This window comes from Scardinius erythrophthalmus, assembly GCF_964197995.2.
Source record: "Scardinius erythrophthalmus genome assembly, chromosome: 18".
NCBI lineage: Eukaryota > Metazoa > Chordata > Actinopteri > Cypriniformes > Leuciscidae > Scardinius > Scardinius erythrophthalmus.
The window spans coordinates 14,877,147-14,902,526 of record NC_138238.1 but is presented as its reverse complement, the minus strand read 5'-3'; the positions used below and the strand labels follow the sequence as shown (position 1 = coordinate 14,902,526).

The 25,380-nt window shown below is 38.7% G+C and overlaps 1 protein-coding gene across 10 annotated transcripts in view; it reads left to right on the top strand.

The window, feature by feature from the left end:
* The window catches only part of nrxn1a (neurexin 1a), a gene marked incomplete at both ends in the record, with an annotated part of 174,427 nt that overhangs the window by 75,605 nt on the left and 73,442 nt on the right, over positions 1–25,380 (top strand). For all 10 annotated transcript variants that reach the window (XM_081393711.1, XM_081393712.1, XM_081393713.1 and 7 more), the window contains 3 exons: positions 4,767–5,150; positions 19,285–19,488; positions 22,536–22,562. In XM_081393711.1, coding sequence (XP_081249837.1) covers positions 4,767–5,150; positions 19,285–19,488; positions 22,536–22,562 — 615 coding nt within the window. The remainder of the gene's footprint in view (positions 1–4,766; positions 5,151–19,284; positions 19,489–22,535; positions 22,563–25,380) is intronic.

Genomic DNA, 25,380 nt, shown 5'->3' with positions numbered 1-25,380 from the left:
TGGATTTTCAGTGTCATAATCTTCTGCCTTCAGTGTCACATAATTTTTCACAAGTCATTCTAATATGATGATTTGGTGCTTAATTATTATTATCAATGTTGAGAACAGTTGCGCTGCTTCATATTTTTGTGGAAAGTGTGATCATTTTTTTTTCAGGATTTTTTGATGAATAGAAAATTGATAAGAGCAGCATTAATGTGAAATCAAAATCGCGAACATAAATGGACAATTTTAAAGGCGATTTTCTCAATGTTTCAATTTTTTTTGCACCCTCAGATTCCAGATTTTCAAAAAGTTGTATCTCGGCCAAATATTGTCCTATCCTAACAAACCATACATCAATGGAAAGCTTTTATTCAGCTTTCAGATGCCGTATACAACTCACTTTTGTGGTCCAGGGTCACATACGCCTTGTATTATAAATTATTTATTCATTATTTTCAAACAACCCTTATGAAGAATAATGCTAAATATGATATTGCCTGGAAGTTTTAAAACATTGATATATAGCAAAATATGGAAATATGTACGATATAGTCTTAGTTTAATGTTACTCACCAATGCATTGTTATTTTAGTTCAGTCTAACAAATATATATAGAATTCGTAATTAATTTTTGAAGCTATTTTTGTGCCTTTTGTACTGCTGAATAAGATATTTGAATTCAAGCATGTCACTAATAAATAGTATGCTAATATAATGCATACAAACAATTATAGAATGTATTGTTTGTTGGTAATGTAAGGTAAATGCCATTCCATAACATTTCAAGCAAAAACCATGTAAACATCAAATGAAACTAGAATGGGAATTTACATTGGACTAAAAAAACAAATGGGACTCCTTTTTTTCAGAAACCCACTCTACTCCACTAATGTGTGTGTGTGTGTGTGTGTGTGTGTGTGTGTGTGTGTGTGTGTGTGTGTGTGTGTGTGTGTGTGTGTGTGTGTGTGTGTGTGTGTGTGTGTATGTATTTGTGCGTGTGTACATAAAGTAATGCCGGGCCCAGCATTAGGCCGTGCTATGTAATCACTGAGCAGAGTGAATGGAAGTCGAGATGATGGAGAATGCTCATTACTGATGACCCGGGGGAGATGTTTGGCTGCTGTTTAGGGGTACATTCGCCAAGTGCGCAACACAGGACAAGATAATGTGTGTGTGTGTGTGGGGGGGGGTGAGTGCAAGAGGAGGAGAAATAGTGCCGCTATGCCTCATCAAATCCATACAGACTTATTACAGGCTTAGAGGAAAATGAAATTCTTATTTACCAACACTGTTAGCATGTTACAAGTGGCATCTCTGCAGTAATGTATCAAGCGGAATAGAACAGAAAGCACTATTTTTCCATATTCGTTGAAACACTTGGCAGAGAATGAGTTACATGGAACATAATTATAATTTACTGTGCCACCATGTCTAGCCGTTTAATATTTCTCCCTTTTCTTTGGGTGTGCCTGTGAATAATGAGTCAGATACAAGAGGGCGTAATCAGTCTATGGAATCACATTTAATCTCAAAGAGAATTTTTCTCCCTCTCGAGGTATGTGACGCAAATCTAAGCTCAGGCCCAGAGCTCTACATCACAGACCGGAAAGCATAGCAGAACGTTACAGCAGCCATTCATTCAATTCCCACAATAGCCATTAATGATGAAAATAAATCACAGATCTGAGAACAAATACATCCTTTATTGGAGCTTGGCACACATTTATATGCACATACTCACTGAAGCCCCTGCTTTGTTTCTGTGATCTATTCACAGATGATTTATAATAAAAATCCATACATTTTCAGCCATTGTTTAGATTTCTTGAGGAATTTAAAGTCCAAGTTAGCATGTGCAGACTGGCTTTAAGGATGAGTTCACTACAGAATTAAAATTTCCTGATAATTTACTCACCCCCACGTCAACCAAGATGTTCATGTCTTTCTTCAGTCGAAAAGAAATTAAGGTTTTTGAGGAAAACATTCCTGGATTTTTCTCCATATAGTGGACTTTAATGGGGTACAACGGTTTGAAGGTCCAAATTGCAGTTTCAATGCAGCTTCAAAGGGCTCTACACGATCCCAGCCGAGGAATAAGGGTCTTATCTAGCAAAACGATCCTTCATTTTCTAAAAAAAAAAGAAACATTTATATACTTTTTAACCACAAATGCTCATCTTGCACTAGGCCTGCGATGCGCCACACATTACGTAATCTTACCTAGATAAGACCCTTATTCCTCGGCTGGGATCGTGTAGTGATTTTGAAAATGTGAAAATACAGAAAGTTTTCTGTGATGGGTAGGTTTAGGGTTAGGGGATAGAATGTACAGTTTGTACAGTAAAAAAATCATTATGTCTATGGAAATTCCCCATAAAACATGAGTGTGTGTTACACAGGAAAAAAAGAAAAGTAATACAGGTTTGGGATGACATGAGGATAAGTAGTTGATGACAGAATTTTCTTTTTTGGGTAAAATGTCCCTTTAACATGTTGTATGCTTACAGTACCACCTCCAGCTGACCCCTCGATTATAGTCACACAAATTATGCCTTTATAACAGAAGCTGCATTTTTGTCACTAAAGAAAGAAGGTTTTGGCACTGAAAGGGCGGCATCTTTAATTCTAAGCTGCCTTTTATTGAGTTTGGACTGAGTGTTGGACACTAATAAACAGGATTCAGCAGTGGCCAGCGCTTTGCGTTAATCCCTGCCTGTTCTCTCCTATCTTGCCAGTAATGGCTTTTCTTTTGTAACTGCCTTCAAGCCGTGAATAATGGCAGTGCACAGTGGTGGAAAATGAGAAGGAAAAATCTGAATTGCAGCCTACGTATAAATGCCTGTTTGTAGGAGTCGCCAGGAAAACAATGAGGGTGATTATAGAACTCGTGAAAGTGTTTTAACATTATGAGAGTGAATGAAAGGCTCGCCTCACCAGAGAGCACTGTGTTTTCGCTCTTTATATTAACCACTGTTGTAAAAGCGGTGTTTAGACATAAACCATAAAACAGGAGGGCGGACAGAAACATGCTTTGAAAGGGTTCACAAATAAATTGTTAGAACTGAATCAGTCACAACCAATCAATTAGATATGAATAGGGCTGAGTGTTAATTCTGTTATGCCCTTTTGATAGTGATGACTATCCGGTGAATTTGGTACATTGTCTGCTGTTGCTATGGAGACTGCTTTTTGAATCTTTGTCTTTGTGTAGACCATTTCAAGGATGTAATCAATAACAAACTCATTGTAATGCTACTGCGCATGTCTGGTCCTGAAGAATTTCCGGTGGCGCCATTTTTAAATCTCAGGTCTGTCAAAACAAGCGCGTAACTTTTAAGTCTAGAGAAAAGACAACAGTTAAGGTATTTCCAAAAACTGAAAATAAACGATGATTGGAACTACCGGACCCTTTGATGCGTGAACTTATTACACAGAACATTAAACGTTTGCCTGAACGTTTAGAGAGTGTGAAATAAAAGCCTATCGCAGTCTGGATGCTTACAATTAATTTCTTAGCAGAAAGGTTGGGAACAGTAAGTTTTGGGAGTTCATTTTTAGTCCATCTCTGCAAAACGGACTTCAGGGTAGGAGATGGACCAAAAATGAACTCCCAAAAATACTGCCAGATTCTGTAAGATGAATTCTTCAAGCAGTGGTACGAGAGGATGTGGTGCTGGTCCTTCAAGAGTCCTTCACTCCCAATCTGTCTGTCTATAAAGCCTATAAAAAAATTCTTACTAAGAGGGGCTCATTAACACTTGAGCTTGTGTTCACCACAGACCTTATTTCAGCCATTTAACCTAAACCCCATTCAGTAAACACATTGACTTCAGGATGATGGAACCGGAAGTGCTAAAACTCGCTTCTGCGTTTTAGCCTACAAAGTGATGTCATACCCGCACATTTGGATTTAATCTCCATTTCCAACAGTATGGAAAATGTAAATTATTACTATATACATCCAGTTAAAGTTCTGTTCTGTTCAGAGAGCTTTATTACTTATATTATATTATATTATATTATATTATATTATATTATATTATATTATATTATATTATATTATATTATATTATATTATATTATATTATATTATATTATACATCATTATATTATATTATACATCATTATATTATATTATACATCAAATGGGAGTTATATACAATTATTTAGAATTTTATGTAAATTATCTATCTATTCCAGTAACTTGAATACATGAAATAAGTGCATCTACCTTAACAAGAAATTATGCAAAAGACTTATCATTGTGACAATGGCCCACATTTTGTCCCAGGCTTCCTTTTTTTTAGCACCAATCTTGTTCATAACTCATACTTTTGCTATTGACATCTACATCAAGCTGATTTGATCATCCGCAGAGCGATTTTATACTCGACACATACCTACAAATGCAAAACTGACAAATCAATGCTAAAGGCGCTGTTCTGACAAATGGTGACAAAGTGTTGCTCTGGAATCATCCTTCACACTTCCAAGCTTAAGCATGAATATACAGTAGCTACATCATTTCAGATTTACTTTGAGGAGACTGAAACCGAGAGAGTTTCGTCTACATTGTGTGCTCTGAAAGCAAAGGGGCTTTTATTTACAGAGGAAAGAATGAAGGATAATTTCAATAGCCTTAAAGAGTTTCATTTGCATAGTCCATAATTTGCATATATAATTTCTCATTAAAACTTAATCAAACTTTTTAGAAGTTGCTGATATGGCATCTAAACATCAAGTTAACGAAATTAAATGTGCTCCTTGTGGTTTTGTGACAGGCACCATTTCCGTCAACTCGATCCGTACTCCCTACAACGCTCCCGGTGAGAGTGAGATCCTGGACTTGGATGACATACTCTACCTGGGCGGCCTGCCAGAGGACCGCGCCGGTCTGATCTTCCCCACGGAGGTGTGGACCGCTCTCCTTAACTACGGCTATGTGGGCTGTGTGCGAGATCTGTTCATGGACGGCCAGAGCAAGGACATCCGGCGGATAGCGGAGGCCCAGAGAGCAATCGGGGTTAAGCCATCCTGCTCTAAGGAACCTCCCAAACAGTGTCTAAGCAACCCCTGCCTTAACAGCGGCACCTGCAGAGAGGGCTGGAACCGATATGTGTGTGACTGCTCAGGGACGGGCTATCTAGGTCGCTCCTGTGAGAGAGGTGAGTACCAGTTTTGAATGTGGAGTCTAAAGTTTGGTCTTGCATTGTGTCACTTGATAATCTTTTCCATGATAGTCATGACTGTCAACAGTTGTGATGTAGGCTTGGCTTCTATTTTTGCTGTATTGTGCTGGGTAGTCCCGTCCACAGTGAAATCTTATCGGTCTAAAATCCAGCTTCACATAATAGAGTGGTGCAGGGATGACGTAAAAACCCAGAAGACTAATTCGCCCCTAGTTCCATCGAGATTATGGGGTTTAATAATGGGGTTTTTCAATTTATGAAAGCCTGTGGTAAACATAACTTGACTATACTTTGACGTTTTGTTCTATAACATAAATTACACACACCCATACCAAAAATGTTTATTTGTTTTTTTTTTAACGTACTGTATTTTTCTAATAAGTAACTAGATAAGACCATTTAGGGTGTGAATGTGTGCAATTTACATTGTAGAACAAAACATCAAAGTATCGTCAAGTTATGTTCACCACAGGCTTTATTTTACTCATAAATTGAAAAACCCCATTATAAAACCCCATACTAAAATCTTGAGGGAACCAGTGGCGAATTAGTCTTCCGGGGTTTAACGTCATCCCTCCACCACTCTATGGCCCCCCAAAATATTTGACCATATTTGGCCACCTTAGCCACACTTAAAATGTATGAATTTCATTATATTATATCAAATAAAACTAGACAAAATGTGTGAGCCGCAAACAAATTCTGTTAGAGTTTTTCTGATTAATTTATGATTGATTTGGAGTGATTTCATTTCTATTTCTTGATTTCTTTTGAAAACCTAATAAACATGTTTCTTTGTTTAAATATTTGCTTTAAAAATGCACTATATTTCTATCAATTAAATGCCATTTGGTTTGATATTTTGTTTTTAAATATGATACATTCATACATTTTTAAGTGTGGCTTAAATTTCCAAATAGCAAACATTACATATGTTCTCATTAGCTGCGATTTTGTTGCTTAGTACGTTTTTCGTTTTCAGCAAGGACCGAATTGGATAAGGTGTTACGAAGCATCCCTGCTTCTATGAAAGATCTGTACACTCATTCTTTCTCCCGCGATGTGTAAAGACGTGTTACTGATTCAGAGATATTCTGTCCATTATGTTGCGTAGGAGAGGGCGACATTGACCGCTTTGTTGCCTCGGCCTTAGCATAGAAAAATATCTCTCTTTGTCAGCTCATCCTTGACAGTGCAGCTGAGCTGACGTTACTGTTACCGTGGTAATTGTGTTTCTCTTCAGTCCATGTCATCTTCAGAGAGAGCCACTCAAGCATGGATTATGTTTTTGCCTTTTGTCTCCATCCCTAGCAGAATTTTAATTCTGTTGTTTTTCCAGATGAACAAAGCGACCAGCGTTCACCCCCTGCCTGTTAAAAAGGGAGTCAGCGAGAGCTTTAAGTCCACATCCAGTTATGCATTTCCACCCCTCATAGATGCCTCCTCATATTCAGGCAGGCCTCCGTAAAGTGCTTTAAGCTATAGTGGCTAATTCTTTAATGGAAGAGCATCTCTCTTAAGCTTGTTGCTGTTGTCTGGACGCTGATATCACCCTGCAGCAAAGCTGCTACTGTGGGAAAATAACAATCAATTATATGTGCATTGTTGAAGCTCTGCGCAGGAATTATGGAAGTGATTCGGTCAATTAACCCATTAAAGACGGGTTGCTTTCTCATCACCCAAGCAAATTTCACCACAAACAGCCGTCAGAAAGAGAATGGTGCAGTCTGGTGCAGTTTTATAGGGTGTTGCCAGCTTCCTCCAGATGCACATTTATAAGATTCCAGTCACAGAACACAGCTTTTTGTGCAATGCAAAAATAGAGGAAAGATGAGAGAGAGAGAGAGAGAGAGAGAGAGAGAGAGAGAGAGAGAGAGAGAGAGAGAGAGAGAGAGAGAGAGAGAGAGAGAGAGAAAGACAGGCGACAGTGTTAATCTTGTCAGCAAAATTTATAATGGAAATGACAAAGATGCTTGCTGACAATAATTAAGCTATTTTAATTGAAACATGCTTAAAATATGATGAGGCAAAGATAACCTAATAAAGTAAAATGGTTTTAGAAGAAAATCAATGCAGAAAGAATTGATTTAAATGATCTAATTACAGCATGTTGGGATTGATCTGCTTCAACTGAAAGAGCTGAACACCAGTGCACAAATATGTCCAGTATATACACAAGATACTATAACAACTGCACAGGTAGTGAAGCGAATGCAGATGATCTTCAGTGCTGGTCAGAATGTGTTACTCGTCTTTGCCATAACAACATGCTACGCTAAAGCAATGTCCTGAACAATTTCTAAAATGTGGAAAATGACTTAAAGTCTCTAAAGCATGAAGAGTTCACTGTTCAGCTTATGAAAGGTAGCTAATACTTTATAATACTCATTCTAATGCTTTTTTTTTTTTTTTAGTTTTCGCTTATGTTTTATATGATTTGATAAATGTTTATACTTTTTTCAAAATGTACAAAATTTTGTTAGTGTGGTCTGCTAAAACTAATTACATTTTATTTTTTATTTGATATAATTATGTTTAATTTCAAATTATTCTAAGATAATTCTATTATACTGTATATTTCAGTCAGAGTAAAATGGAATAATTAAAGGAATAAAAGTAAAAATTTTTGTTTATCTTGTGGTCTACTAAAATAAATCAATGTTATTTTTACATTTTATTTTATTAGATAAGTAGATTTAATTTAAAATTATTATATGATAATTCTACTATTTACTGCATGTTTTAGAGTAAAATGGACAAAAAATATTGAATGTGACATGAGATGACAATTTTATTTTTAATGAAGTCTACTAAAATGAATTGATTTTTAAAATGATTTTTATATCAAGTCACCTTTATTTAAATAGTGCTTTATACAATACAGGTTTTTTCAAAGCAGCTTTACAGTGATATTGTTCAATAATGTTTCAATGATGCAAACAGAATTAAATTCTGTTGTAAAGCAGCTCTAAAAAGACGATACTAAAGTTACTGTATTCAGGTGAAATCAGTTCAGTGTTGATTCATTTCGGTTCAATATCTGTGTTCATCAATAGTGGAATTAGTTCAGCTGATCTGCAAAGCTGCTCTGAAGAAAACAGTGATGTCATCATGCAAAACCGTTCAATTATACTTAATTATGTTTAATTTCAAATTATTATATTAGAATTCGGTTAGTTCAGTCAAAGTAAAACTGACAAAATTAATGAATATGAAACGACAAAAACTGTGTACACTTATAGGCAGATAGAGACAGGGTGAGTTAGGGTGAACAACAACAACAACAACAAAATTATGCAAAAAAAAAATGTTCCCGTAGAGTCTGGTTATGTTCACAGTTGGCCCTGCTCAGCTGTGTGAGGTGAAATAAACTCAGTGCATAAATCCATAACCATCCAGCTGCTCTCAGTACTTGACTTGAACAAAGCATCAAAGAAAAACAAACGCCCCAGAATAACATCTGCCCTAATTTCCTTTTCTATCACTTTCTATCACTTCAAGGGCCCTAATGGGCACTTACAGTGACTAAACTTAGCGCGTAACCTCTGCTCATCGCTCAGTATCCGATAGTTCCGCAAACAGAGTTTTTACCCTACAGCACTCGTTTTGTTTAGAGAGGCGATAGGATGTGCTACAAGCGGGATCAAACAGCCGAGCCTTTATAGACTTCACTTTTATTTCTCTCAGCCACACCTGCTTGATTGCACGGTTGGCAGGTCGTTCATGTTGATTCCCAAGTCGGTATTTGTTTCATTGCCCTGGCCGCTGCGCGCTTTTAGACTTCATGAGGTGTCGTGTTGCGTGCAGAAAAATTGTAACATGCATTTACGGTGAAGGTTCCATCGGCATGCAGGAACTCACCACGAGCAAACCTGAATAATGTATGATGCCTCTGAGCCAACTCATCCTGTTTATCATGATTGTTGAACATACATTTCCCTAATCCCTGTGGCAACTATAGCTCCTGTGCACTGCAGTATTCTGGTGGGGAGGGCCTGCGGCTGCACCATGTGATTGCTGACTCTCCGGATGTCATCTAGCAAGCTAAACTCAAAGAACAGCGCAATTCAGGGAGTTTGTTAGCCTGGATGCCCATGCCTTAGCCCCGCCCACAACATTTGAGGTCGGGAAGTTCCGCCTGGACTTGATCCGTTGTGGAGCAACTATGCTCGAACCAGAGCTGTTCGGACCAATCAAATTGTCAGGGTGGGCTTTATACGATGATGGACAGACGATCAAAAGTAACGTAATCATCCACGTCACCAAAGAGCGCTTGGGTTGAATTCGTTTACAACAAAGATGACTGCCGCTGGAGAATTGAGATGTGTAGATTCCACCATCGCGTCTGTTATAGAAGATATCGACAGTGCATTAATTTAAAGAGGAACAGAGAACCGCGATCAAGGTATTTGTCGATCGGAAAGATGAATGAAGAACATACGTCACTTACTCCGTTGCTCTGATTGGTTGTAGGTCTATCCAATTGAGTGCAGAGGCATTTTCTTTCCTGGTTCAGTTGAAACACGCCCCATAATCACAGCTCAATGGAGCAGTATCAGACTCATATTCTGACTAGAATCTGAGTATGACAACATCAGGCTAGGAGTGTGTATTCAGATTTTGGCAGATTAGGCCTTTTGCATGATCAAATGCACTGACATGCCAATCAATCATGCAGGTGGTGATGCAAGTTTGAGTCTGGCTTGTGTCATTTCCCAATCCTGTTCTCCCTTGACTGCACCATTTCCAGTTCTTTTTCTGCTATCACTATGAATAAAATTCATATCACTATGAATAAAAAGGCTAAAAATGAATTATTGAAAGGGCTGTAAGTTGACAAACTATTGTAGAGCATGTTTCAAATCGAAGGGGAAAAAAAGCTAAATAGCGCTTACTGCATCTCCAATTAAAATGCTAGAAATTTGCCTTAGCAAGTCACAATTTTATTCTAAAAATAAAATGTTCACAGTAATGTATTTGTTTACATTTTTCTTTTTCTTCCGTAAATATTTCTGTATGTGACAGGTTATTGTAACTAAAACTACCAAAACCATAAGTAAATTTCACCGAAAAAAAAAAAAAAAAAAAGTACAATCAGCTTGGATGTTTAAGTCATTTCAAATTAAATTGCAATAAACTGAGAAAAATTTGTTGAATCTTGTATAACTAATAAAAAAGACTTATAAATGCTTAACTTATTTTGATAAACAGCATGTTGTTATAACTTATAGATCATATTTTTTTTACAGTGCTGCAACTACATGTCATCTACCAGTCATTAGAGTATTAGTAGTTAGTTGACATAGTTGCAAAGTTACATATAATTAGTAGAATGACTGAAGTGGACTATCGAAAAAAAAGTGTAACCAAAACATTTTAAAGCATAAACATTACCTGAAATAAACAGTAACAGTAAATATACAACTAAAATCCAATTTAAAATATTAACAAAACTATACTAGTATATCAATGATACTAAACACTAGTATACACTGGTATGTGATAAATTATGATTAGGCCGATTAATTGATTGGCACAATCAATTAATGTACTTTATTCAATTAAATTGTTAATGAATTGACAGCCCTGTTTTATTTGATTGATTGATTTATTTTTATTTATTTATTTATGTTTGTCTGACAGAGTAAAAAGTGCTTCATGTGAGATTATGTGGTAGCCTGATGGAACGGGAAAGACAGAGACGGATGAGGTATTTATTCCTGCATAACAGTGTCTCCATTTGCATGTGTTGGGCTGATCCTGCATATCAGAGGAGTTGGACAGCACCGAGCACTAAATGAAAGTAGCAACAGATGGAGGGGCAGATGGAGAGAGTGACCAGCCATGTACACTCCTTTCTACCTGCGGCCCTCCAGTTCCGTCTCTCTCATTACAGACCAGGAGAGCGGCAGTTTGAGGAGTGAGGACTGGTCAGTGCTTGTTGTGACAAGATTGCCCTTAATTGAGAGATCTGTGTCACTCGAAAAGATAAACTGAAGCCGTTCTAAAGCAATGGGCAGTATAATAGAATAATAGTATAATAATTATATTATATATTATATTATAATAGTATAATAAGATTTTCCGGTTTTTTCCCCCTTTTTGTTATATGAGGGTTACATTAAATCCATTCCTATATCAGTTATTTTTTGCTAGTTTTCAAATGCCTTATGTATAGATTTTGTCATTTTACATTGACTTCCAAACATAAATATGACTTCCAAACATAAATATGAAAAACTATTATGATCTAAACAAGGAGTGAAATAATTATTAACAATTATAATGTTTATTGTGTGTAAATTTATATAATATTTTTACTCAAATTGTTTCTGTCCTGTTGTGACTATATATATATATATTTATACATTATTTATACATTATTCATAATTTTATATTATATATAATTTTTTTCTTTTTTTTTTTCTCAGAACTTTGTGTTCTTGGTTATCAAATTGGTCATTACGTCAGATATGAAATATGACGCATTAAGCAATCAAGGTAAATATCTATTATGGAGAGAACATTTTTATTGTGCCGATATATTAAAGGGTTAGTTCACCCAAAAATGAAAATAATGTCATTAATGACTCACCCTCATGCTGTTCCAAGCCCGTAAGACCTCCGTTCATCTTCGGAACACAGTTTAAGATATTTTAGATTTAGTCCGAGAGCTTTCTGTTCCTCCATTGAAAATCAATGGACGGCATACTGTCCATGTCCAGAAAGGCAATAAAGACATCATCAAAGTAGTCCATGTGACATCAGTGGCTCAATCTTAAGTTTATAAAGCGACGAGAATACTTTTTGTGCGCAAAAAGTAAACAAAAATAACGACTTTATTCCACTATTCATTTCCTTCTCTCTAGGCCTCGAGCTATTTCACGTAGTGTTTTTGCGCAGCGCGTCTATGTTGTACGTCACACGTAGGCTCACTATTGGCCGACGCTGGTCATATGTGATGCGTGTGACGTACAACACAGACGCGCTACGCAAAAACACTACGTGAACTCACTCGAGGCCTAGAGAGAAGGAAATAAATAGTGGAATAAAGTCGTTATTTTTGTTTACTTTTTGCGCACAAAAAGTATTCTCGTCGCTTGATAAACTTAAGATTGAGCCACTGATGTCAAATGGACTACTTTGATGATGTCTGTATTGCCTTTCTGGACATGGACAGTATGCCGTCCATTGACTTTCAATGGAGGAACAGAAAGCTCTCGGACTAAATCTAAAATATCTTAAACTGTGTTCTGAAGATGAACGGAGGTCTTACGGGCTTGGAACGACATGAGGGTGAGTCATTAATGACATAATTTTCATTTTTGGGTGAACTAACCCTTTAATTATGTGTATTGAGGATTTATAACATTTTATGAGTAAAATTTACTTTTTGGACATTTTATTCCAAATAATTATTAAATTTTATTCCAAAAATGTTAAAAACGTCATGTCCATGACCATCATTTCTATCATAATGCTATTACACACAATATGTAATTTTTTATGTGGTGGAAGTTGGAAGTTACATTATGAATGGAAATACTCATGATGTTTCAGAAAATTGCACACTTTTCATTTCATGCACGAGTTGGGTATTGTTAGTAGATATATTAAACTAGTCAAAGTGTGTTTTAAGAGAGTTAATTTAAGCCCACCGGGTCCAAAAGTGCCTACAGTTGAAGAAGCACCCTTTTCTAGTGTCGAAATATGTGGACAGCTGAGCTCTGTCGATCACACCTTCAATTCTTTCATTTCCCGTCCTCCCTCTGTTCCATCTCCATGCTGTTTTCCTAGCATGTTTCTTCATTTGAAACCTCTGCAGACTTCTGCGAGGCACAGAGAGCGTCACTTCCATCTTGTCCAGATTGGATGTGATGTGTGGGCTGTCGAGCGGTACGGATGCCATACTGTTGCGCTCTCCCGCTGTGTGACTGTTTGAGGAGGCAATGAGGGTCTTTCTGAACCACTGGCCATACCTCTCTTTTCATTATCCTCTCCCCTGGCGTGAGACTGCTGCACTGGAGACGAGACGGGGGCTCGTTTGTCAAGCTGTCATTGTTTTGAGGCAGCCTCCTCTCTGGAGCGGGTCTCGGTGGGAGGGCTAAAAATTGGGCTTTAGGGTTAAAGTGGGACAGTGGGAGCTCCTGCTTGGATCAGATGGGTACCTGCTTTGTGGTTGTTAAAGTCTACATGATACTGTATTTGTAACTCTCCTCTTTCATAGATTGAACTTCTGTAATGTAGGGTGGGACTTAATTTTGGAAACCGATTGGACGATGAAAAGTTGAGGTTAAATACTTGAATGGAGCCAAGATGAATGAGGTTTGATTGTGAAACATGGAGGTTCAGGTTAGCATCACCTTCTAGAGTGTCTCAACGGATACCAATAATACAGCTTCACCTACTGTATGTGTGTTACTTGGTTACGCACAACAGTTCTGCTCTGGCTTTCGTTGGAACTATTATTTCGTTGGAAATAGAGCAAACAGTGTTGCCAATACTTTGTTTAAACTGTAAGCTACGTCACTAAATATTACCCTTTTGTTTGTTGAAATGTTATATAAAATCCATGTCACATTTTGCAATCGTGTGGATATTCAGGAAAAATTGCATTCTTGCTCGTTTAATATATTATCAACATTAAAAACAAGAACTCACACAGGATATGTTTCTGCATCAAAGAGAGTTTGAGTCTTAAATCAATCTCAGTGCACAGTCTTTGTCTATATTTGTTCTTCATGCAAGTGCTTAAACCTCACTTTTAAAGGTACATTACACGACAGTAATGGAGCACGATTTGCTAAGACAGCATATTCTGCAGACAACCACGCTGCTTGTGTGGATGCAGTCAGTTTTGACCACAAAAGATGAGGTAATTTGATTGGATGTCATTTATTTGACTATTTACGGCACTACCATTTTCCTGTTTTTAAACTAAAGACGCATTTTACCTGTTAGAAATACATGCTCTATTTTAATGTTATTTTAAGATGGGTTAGAATTAAATGAACAGCAAAAATCAGCATTTTGTTCGTGTCTCTGTCACCTGACATACCCCAGTTTGGGAACCACTGCGTTACTATGATCAAATAAGAGAATTTGTATGTTCCCACTGTACATTTGACTTCCTAGCAGTTAAAACGGTTTATATTATCATTTTTAATAAAGTGATTTAAATATTTTTTCTGCCTTAAAACTGCTGACAAGCTGTTATTTGTTATACTGTAATTCTTTTGCACATAATCTATATCAGATATATTTACAATATTTGTTGTCACATCCTGCAGTTTATACATTGTTTGGAGGACAACACTAGGAAGATATTATATACAGAAAATATTTGTGTAAAAAAAAAAAAAAACTGTTCAAATTGAACCTGAACATTTGACCAGTACTGCACATTGGATAGATACTGTATACGCTCACATGCACCTTTACTGAGCTACATAATGTATTGATCTCTGCTGTGGCACTAAAATATAGCATTACACATTCCTACAGGCCTCATAAATTGAGTTTAGTTACAATGACAAGCTGTTGTATGCTGGGGCTTGTTAGGTAAATCAATGTTTTGCAAGAGTTGAGACAATACTCATGCAACATGACTACGGTACCTTTTTTTAAATGGATACATTCTCACGCACTCTCTTTTCCTTGGGGGTTGAATGTACATCACATCACTGTGCTGATTAGTATGCATGCTGCCGTACTTGTGTTCCTGTCTTCGTCTTGTTTTCCGCTAGCTCGCTCTGTTGTGTTCTCGGGCTCGGCAATGGTGTAACAGAAACAGAGGATGCTGAGACAAGACAGGCATCAACATTGCAGGAAGAGTGTGTGTCTGTGGGTGTGTGAGGAAAAGGGCAGCCTAATTGGTGATAGCCTGCAGCCTCATCATCTCCAGAGCTCCCTCACAAGCGAGTGATGTGTCTGTACTGGTTCCATGCCAGATGTTGTCCTCTGGCTGAGAGGCCGGTCTTTGCACAGAAGCAGATGTGTCCAGCCTCCATTATCGTGCTAAATTATCTAGGCATATACACAGTACTGAGTTCCTCATCAGACATATTTTGTCTTTTTTTTCTGCTACCTTTCTTTCTATTTTTCAAAGGAAACTCTCATACTCAGCACTTCTGTGGTTTTAAGTGTCCTGTACCCATTTTCACTGAAATGGAGGCTAGTGTTCTGAAAACTTCTCAAAGTTACTTCACAAAGACTGCGTAAAGTCACTGCGTTTTTTACACAATACTTAGCAATTACCAGTTGACACAATTTGTAAATAGCCTGTCATTTCAGACATTTATAATGTTACAAAAGATATCTATTTCAAATAAAAGCTTGTCTTTTGGGGAAAAAATATTGTGGTTTCCACAAAAATATTAAGCACCACAACAGATTTCAACATTAATAATAAAAATAAATAGGTAGGGATTGCGGTGACCGGACAATGAGTGCAGGAGAAGGAACAACTTAAATAGTGAACATAACAAGGATAATTACTAAACACAGCTGACGCACATGAACTAATAATGACGGTAACCAAGGAGATGGATGAGTAGCGGGAAACTGAACAAAGAAACATGTGACATGAAAACACTCAAAGTCCATGAACAAAACTAAACTGAACGTGTCATATGCCCCTCCCGGCAAGGCGCGTCCTCGCGCCGTAGAAGATTGTTGACAGATGGAGAGATGGCGGAGGGTTGGGATGTGGCGAAGGGCTGGTGAAAGCAGGCGGACAGACAGATGACGACGACCAGGGAGGAGCAGGAGGTAGCATCCATGTTGGAGAAGACGGGAGGAGCGGCCAGGTGGATTGGACCAAGAGCTCAGCCATGCCGGTACCCCAAGGCGAGTCGGCGGCTTGAGGAGCCATGATGGTGATGACATCTGGGGAATGACCGATGGCGAAGGAGCCTTGGGAGGTGGAGCACACCGTGCAGACGGAAGTCCGTGGAAGTGATGGGACGACGATGATCTAGGCGGCTGCGACAGAGCCTCCGCGATGACCCCCAGAAATGGAAGTGGGGATCCAGAAGGCTGAGAACGAGCTGGTGTTACCAATGGCGGAGGTGGAGCCTGAAGAAGGGCGGAGCTTGCCAAAGTTAAAGGGGTGGAGTGCCAGAGAGCAGCAGATGGCCCGCAAGTCCCTAGCTGAGGCGTCCAGCGAGGCTGGAGGCGGATCCACGGGCTCATCAAACCCAGGAGGAGTAGGCTCCCAGCAGGTCCACGGTGTAACGACGCCACTGAGAGGATGATGAGGTGACACAGAGGGACTGATGGGGGGTGATGATGACTGGGTGGCAGGCTTGGCTGAGGACTGAAAATGGAGAGTGGCACAAAAAATAGAGCATTCCTGATGGCAGTATGTACAGGCGGTGGGAGAGGGAGGCTGGATGAGGATAACAAGTCTGATGAAGAAGATTCAGATGAGTTCAAGAGACACAGGGAAATAGACCCTCCACACTCAAATAAACTGTCCAACAGGTCCAGCCGGTGCTTGCTCTCAGTGGCGGGAGGGCTCGCTTCCATCCCCTCGAACTCGATGAGGATTCCCACGGCGATGGGCGTGTTCGCCGGCTCACACCCCTGGTCAGACTCAGGTGCTTCAACTCCGGGGCGATGGTGTGCTCTGCCCCCACATTCTCGGGCACAGGCTCAATCGTCACTGCAGGTGGAAGTCTCCAGTCTGCGGGGGGCTCAGGCGTCGTCGATCGGGGTGGTGACGGGCTGGGCTCTGGGTCTGGCCGGGTTCTGGTTCGGGGCTGTACGCTCTCCAGACACCTCACAACGGCTTCTCTCCAACTCAGTCAGGTGGTGTGTGGAAGGTAGATGGGGTTGTGGAAGTTCGCCCCGATCCAGAAAAGAGTCTTTAGGGTCTCGTCTTCAAGCGGGCTGGTAAGTGCAAGACGACAGAAGTTTGCAGTGAAGCTCAAAAGGTCGGTGCTCTCCTGAGCCACTGAGATAAACTGAGCTCTTATATCCATTTTGGAGGTCCTGTCATCTGTACAAGTCAAGTCCATGAACAAAACTAAACTGAACGTGACACAAGTTAGTACCTCAGGTTGCTTCTGTCAACTGTTTCGTTACCCATATTCTTTAAAAATATCTTCTGTGTTTAGCAAAAAAAAAAAAAAATCATACGTTTAGAACAACTAAAAAAAAAAAATAGAAAACACTTTAGCCCCTAAATTGTAATAATATTTCACAATATTGCTGTTTTACTGTATTTCTGATAAAATAAATGCAGCCTTAGTGAGCATAAGAGACTTATTTCAAAAACATAAAACCATCTTACCGACCACAAACTATAATATTATATAATAATTCCTCCTGCATACTTCCGCTCAATTTTATTTCCCTTCAGTACTACGTCTGGGATTGTGGTGTATTCTTTGTTTTCTCCGGCCAAATTTTTGGCGGCCCAATCGGCGAACAGAGGGAGTGGCTGAGAATGATGACGTTGATGTCGTGCGTTAGTATTGTAGATAGTAGAGTTGTAGGGTTACGTCACGACCAAACGTTAGCGATTGGTTATGGCAGATCCAGAGTGACTCTGGGCAGATCCAATAGTTTTAAACTTCAACAGAATACCCGCCTACAAGGAAGTTAACGCTTTTCAATGGAGAGAGGCCAGACTCTCTGTACAAATGAAATGTACGAGAGTCTGGTAGAACCAGGCTATTGTCTTTATGCCATCACAAGCTGATTTTAATGCAAGCATGAGTTATTATTTATCAAACAAAATTCATAGCAATCAATTCACAGATATTATATTTGTAAATATCAGGAGCAACTGTTATAATGGGACTGTTTATTAAACATTTTATTGGACTGTCATGTCTTAACTCCTTGAAGATTTTTTTATTTTATTTATTTGATCAAAGATCGATTTTAAAAATCTAAATATTTTGGTGGTCTTATATTCTTATGGTTTTTATTTTTGTTCCTTTAAATATATTTTACCTGGTTTCTACCATAAAAATTGAAGCTGACATGGTGTAAAAACAAACAAACAAACCAACAAAACATTGGGGTGTATGGGAGGAGTTTTGTGAATCTGTTTTTGTTTCCAATTGATACCTAGCCTGGGTTTCCCCATGCTGCCTTTTATTCACGCTGCTAGGCAGCCTGGACACCATGGACCAGATTTTCCCCTCAAAAGGGGAACCAATCACAGAACGGGGAGGGAGCAGCAAGACGATGACGACGTCCATGCGACACACCGAAGCAGTTTGTTTATATCTATGGATCCAACATGGCATCATACGCGAAATTACCTTTCGATGCAGCCTTAGATAAGTAGTTTTGAACGCAAGTTTATTTCGTCTTCTTCCTCGTCGAATTTCTGTCGCTCTACATACGTCATCTGGTATAATTGAAACGATTGGCTATGAGCTACGTGCAGGCGCATTTGATAGACATTCGTATCGCCCAATAAACGGCTCTGGGCATTCGTAAACCACGCCTCAAATACGAGAAAATGAACATGTGGTTCCCAGACCACGTCTCAATGAGAAAGAGGTCTGACGTTAGCCAGGCTAATTGATACCAGCTCAGAACCAGGTTTTATGCAGGAAACGTGCGGAGTGGCTGCAGATCTCTTTCGGTTGGCATGTGTGTCTCCTCTTTCTGGACTGTATATCTCTGATTGAGCAGCTGGTGAGATTATGCTCTGAGACACTCTGAGACCTCGACTATCTCCCATTGCAAAATTAGTTGTCTAGAGATTCGGCTCACTAAATTGAATTGCTCTATAAAATAATTGAGATACTTATAACCAGATTAAAGCAATTGACGGCGGTAAACGGCGCTTCAAAAGCCCCTCAGCAGGAATACATTATGTGGTCTCTTCATAAACACTGCTTTGCGATATAACAAAGAAATAAAATGTGGTGTATAATGAGTCTTTTTTATGGCATTTATCTTCTGGTTAGACTGAGCAGTTGTGGGCTACTGCTATGAAATGCTGTAGAGAATTTCAGTGTCTGGCACTAAAACATTTTAGTAAGCAGTCATTCATCTGTCGCCATCAACACTGGGGTTTATGATCAGCCACGAGCTGCTGTCACTGCCCAGTTTCCTAAATTCTCTCTTCTCTTCTCTCTCTCAGATGCCACCATCCTCAGTTATGATGGCAGTAAGTTCATGAAGATCCAGTTGCCAGTAGTGATGCACACTGAGGCAGAAGACGTGTCGCTGCGCTTCCGTTCCCAGCGTGCCTATGGTGTTCTCATGGCAACCACCTCCCGAAACTCAGCTGACACTCTGAGGCTGGAGCTGGACGGAGGACGTGTTCGACTCACGGTCAATCTAGGTACATCAGCCAGTTGGAGTGCTCTCCTTAATGGCTAATTACACACATACACAACATAGCATGGACTAATTTGTTTTCAATTGTTTTCAGTTTGTTCTTGATCTATCTATTGTCTTTTAATAAGTTTGAGTTTTACTATTAAGATTCATTTTTGCCATATCTCCCTTTTAATATTCAGGTAACACCCACACAATAACTTGGATATGGGGACTTATCATTTTCTGTACTTCTAATTATATGCACACTATAGACATTTTATATTATATATTATATTATATTTAGTGCCGGACAACGATTAATTGCGATTAATCATCTCCAAAATAAAAGTTTGTGTTTACATAATATGTGTGTGTGTACTGCGTATAATTATTTTGTACATAGAAATACACACATATGCCTGTATATATTTAAGAAAAATGTGTTATTTATATATAAAATATTTATATTTATATATAATATAAATTATGTATAAATATATACAGTATATACATGCTATAAAATATTTACTACATTTATACGTGCATGTGTGTGTATTTATATATACAAAATAATTATACACATACGCACACACATTATGTGTAAACAAACTTTTATTTTGGATGCGATTAATCACGATTAATCTTTGCCCAGCACTAATTATATTATATTATATTATATTATATTATATTATATTATATTATATTATATTATATTATATTATATTATATTATATTATATATGTTTTTGTTCCCAGAGTATAGATAAGTGTACAGTAGACACACTTTCTCTCTCACAGACATTAAACACGTTAAACACTTTGTGTTGAAGAGAAGGATGTAGAACCTTCAACGGCCAGAGTCTGCGGCCAAGCGCTCACTCCCAGATGAGCACGCTGTAGACTTTCCCTACCAGAGAGTGCACAGTCCCTGCCACAGTACTGATACACAATAGTCCTACATCTGCATACTATAGACTCCCCACTAGAGCGTTACACGTGTCAGGAGTACTGACAAGCCATTGTTCCGCCCAGTACGTTTCATTTACATTTCCCCAGAAGCCACTACACTTTCCTCCCTCGGTTGCACAGCTTAATATTATACAGTCTTGCTCCACTAATAAAGTACCACCTCTGCTGTTCGCAAGTTCAAGCTAGTTCACAGTAAGTAAATTTGAACATCGGTCGTTTAAAGCTAAAAAAGTTCCTCTGCTGAACTCTCAGAACTCTCACTAAGATGAATGCCATCCATTCCCATCTGGCAGTGTGACATACACTTGCCATTTAACATGTCCGCTTACATATAGCATGTCTAAAACCTCCCAGTCCCAGCAGGCTTAAACTTGCACACCCCGGCATGCACAAACAGACGTGCACCCACACAAACACCAATAATTTCTTCTGGCCCGGAGGGTACTGCACTCGCTGTTAGGGTGGACACACGTTGCTCTCTGGCTGTTAGCGGCCACGATTTTCACTGCGGTTGACGACACGCGACGAGCTGCAGCCTCATGGGAAAAAGATAGAGCTGGATTTGTGTAATGTTCTGAATTCCTCTCGGCCCTCCACTCCATCATAGCACACACTGAAGCATGGACAGCCCGGGCTGAGCACGAGAAATATCGATTCTCCATTCCAGAAGTACGCTTTGCAAAAGATAGTAATGGGAAATGGGGCCTCCTCACAGGATTCAAGCAAGGGTTTATATTATACAGTACCAACCAGAACAAAAGCTATTGTGTTGTGCTGTTCAGTAAGGAGTCTCAGCGGTACTGTACTTTTTAGCGTTTAAAGACAGCTCACCTTGAGTTTTTTTATTTTTTTTAAACCCAAGATTTAGGTTTTAGTATTAAGGCAGATTCACATGGGAACATGGGGTTTGGAAAAGTAGCTGTAGGCTGAACATCCTGAATGTTAATAAGTGATATCAGGGCTCAACAATAAGGACTTAAAGTGTGAGTTAAAAGTTGACAGTTTTACAAAATGTTAAGGTTAATGTAAAGGTTTTAAAATGTGTTATATTATAGCTGTATAATTTCTAAATAAATAGATGAGTTAATATTGGATGATTTATTATATATATATATTAGTTTGGTGGGACCAGTTAAGATGTTGGCAGCGAAAAAAAAATCCTTGTTGTTGAGGCCTGAATAGAATTTATTTAAAAGCAGTATTAGTAGCATTAATAATGATCCTGTCAGGATCTAGCCATTAGGGAAATTACCGAGAGGTGTGTTCTTTATTTTCATGCACACACTCAAACCTCACCCATACTGGCTTTCCTTACAGCTTCACTGTGAGAACCCTCCATACAACATGTTATTCCTACAGTTCTTCTCACATGCAAGCAGAAAAAGTGAACCTCACGTCAAGGGTTGTGGGTTTTTTCTGAGTGTTTTTATCTACAGGAGCATTCTGAATTCAGCTCTTCTCCCAGGAGGCTAAGGCTTACCGTGGACATGCTCTGGTGCTCTGCTGCGACATGTCCATAAACACACGTTTTTTCCTCTCCCTCTTATCTTGCGGCCCTTTTCCCATTTCCAAATTCGTCAAATGTGAGCCGTTCTTTAATTCGTCTGATTTTACTCATTAAAGGGAAATGGTTTTAAAATGTGCATATGAGAGCATCAGCAGCACCATTGCGAGGACAGGCTGTTTCTCTGGCAAGATTCTCCTCTCTTCCTCTTTCCTGTGCCGCTTTCTGAGCTAACCCAGAGAGCAAATTAATCAATTACCTCTGAATATTCAGTAGTCCCGAGACTAGTATGGAACTGGGCATAATCACATTTCAATACATGCCAAATTTCCCTAATTCTAAATATATTATGGCACAGTGAAGGCATGAATATTCATTAGCGCAGGCAGCAAGTCTGTACCCACTCCAACTGGGGTTTATTATCAGCACGCTGGAGGTAGAAAAGAAAGAGTGCGTATCTGGTCAGCGAAACAGCGCCTCTCCGCTCCACTTGGTTTGCGTGTCCGTCCCCAGTTTGTTGGCGATGTGTTGTAATGGATGTCTGCAGTCATAACCTTGAAGGCTGAATTTACATCTTGTCTGTTCTCCCCCATCTAGACTGTATCAGGATAAACTGTACTACCAGTAAGTGACTCTTCCCCTCTCTTCCTCTTCTCTCTGCCTCTGATACTGAACCAAAGCGCCCTCTGTATGTGTACTCTTCATTTGTATGTATGTGCGTGTGCGTGTATGGTTTCAGAAGTGTAAAACATTGCGGTTACGAAGCCTCTGTGTTGCGGCCAGCAGGGCTTTGAGTGGTGTTTTCAAAGTGCGAGCGAACTGTCAGGTACGGCTAGTTTTTGCCTGTGGGCTGCAGGAGCCTTCAGGCTCCCTGGCAGCCATTTTCTAGGAATGTGAGAAATGGAGCTGACTGGAATGAGAGGAGAGGCGATTAAGTTTCTCACTCACAGATCACACTCCAGCTCACGCAGTTTCCAATAACCCTCGCAAAGATCATTTCCTCTGAGAGCCTCTCCTCAAATCCCTCCTCAGCCCGAGCTCGACAGCCAATGACTGCCTCTTGTTTTCCTTCCCTCATCTTTTTGCTGCTTCCTGGTCACTGCAGAAGGAGAGCCCATCAGGAAGTGTTGGGAGGAGAAAAATGTGGCTATTTTTTTTTTTTTAATTGTGTGATTAATGTCTATATTGAGTATTTACAACTTACTTGTTGTTCTTGTTCCATGCTCATATGGATTTAAAAAAAAAATGATACAACATACATAGAGCAGCTGTTACACTCAAATAAAAAAAAGAATAGTTATAGTAATAACAGTAATTCATAAGCATGCACTATTTTTCAGTCATACAATATTATGTATAAATTAAATGATTTGCTGACCGTCTTCCTCTTCAGTCAGCTGTTAAATGGAGAACTGCTGTGACCAGATCATTGAATAAACCGTGATTCATGAACAAATCAGTCTGATTAGTGAACCACATCAGGCCGTTCAAAAAAACCCATTTAAAAGAGCCAATTGTGCACTGATTTGGTTTTATGTTTAGCTTACTGATTCAATGATAGTCACAGTTATTCTTTTTTTGTAGCTTAATAGGTGTGATCTGTCACAAAATAAATTATTTATTAATTAAATTTATGGTAGGGGTGAATTCAGGATAATTTGGAAAATTGACTGGGAAAAAATATGAATAAACCCCTTTAACCTTTTGGACTATATACATTTTCGTACATGTACCCGGCTGTTAGTGCATTCTAACATAGTCACTATGAACTATCAAAACTAACAATATATTTTGCCAATAAATAAATAAATAACACAGATTTCTACTGTTTGCTTGAAATATCCCTTTAACTGGAGACGTTTTGTGTTAGAAAGGGAGTGGAAGAAAAAAAAAGTGATGTGAGGAGAAAGATGGGTGTTCTCCATCTCTGCAGGCTTTGCCAATCTATTTTTTTCATCACTTTTATTTTATTTTATTTTTTATTTGAGAACTCTAGCCTACCCTGGCATTGATTCTCCAAAAGCCTCAGGGTAATTAATATCAGTCTTTAAAGTCTCTTTCAAAGGAGTCTTTGTTTGTTTTTGTGTTTGCTTGTTTCCGGTACAAATCTCTTTGAGTGACTCATCATAGAGTCTTATGTCCCCAAACTGCCATTGCTCATTCATATTCAAAGAATGAACGTAATGATCAGTTCCCTCATCATCAAACTAATACGGCTCTGCATCCAAATTTGGCCTTCAGAAACATTTGCTTCGTGCTGTTGCATAGTAATAACAGCTCATTTGTTAATTCACAGAGTTTCTTGTCCAATCAAAAGCACCCAGATATTGCAAGGATTTTACCATCTGATAAATTTCTCTTGGTCTTACCGAGTGTATTTTGTTTGTGCATCTTAACAGGCGTTTGTGAACGTGTTATTGTTTTGTTATTTCGTTGCAACCCTGAGCTCAGTATATTGGCTCATTTGACAATGAGGCAGTTGTCTGTGTTAACCTGAATGCCCAAGATAACAAAGCACCTGAGCTTCCTCGGGGGGCTTTTTTTCCACATCCGTTCGTCTACTCCCTCTGCATAATGGGAGCACAACACACTACCAGACACAGCAGTCTTGTAAACAGGCCAGTGACAAATTAGGGTGCACGTTGTTACATTTTTTGCCACGATTCTGCTGTTTGAGACCAGGGATTGCGAAATATTTATTTTCTAGTTCTTTCGTCATTGAGCAAATTTAGCAGTCTTGAATCTCTTAGTGTGACATGCCTGTCCTCAAATAAGGATGTCAGACCGGACACAGACTGCCCAGTCAATGATGTATATCGTAAAATCTGTTGATGTCTCACAGTCTGTCTTGGCTTTTCTCACTTGGCTCTTATCATGCGATCTGACAAGCTGATTCGTAGCTACAAAGCATTTCCTTGCACTTGAAAAAAAATTCAGTTTGACCAAATCAATAATTCTTATGACATTCTTTTTTAATGTCACGTTAACGCTTTAGACTAACTGAAATCATGGTCTCATTTTTTGGTTTTTGTGATTGTCCAGAATGTGCATTGCCATTCGAACGTTTTACTTTGATACAATTTTTTAAACATTTGATAAAAAATACAGTCAAAACAAGAATATTGTGAAATATTATGACAATTTAAAATAACCTCTTTCCTATTTTAATATATTGTCAAATGTAATTTATTCCTGTGATGGCAAAGCTGAATTGTCAGCATCATTAATCCAGTCTTCAGTGTCACATGATCCTTCAGAAATCAGTCTAAAATGCTGATTTTCTGCTCAAGAAACATTTCTTAACTTAAAAACAGTTGTGCAGCTTTATATTTTTGTGCAAACTCTGTTATATTTTTTCATGAATAGAAATTGATAAAAAAAATGTATTTTGCAATGCATCCTTGCTGAATAAAAGTGGTCATTTTTTATTTTTATTTACTGA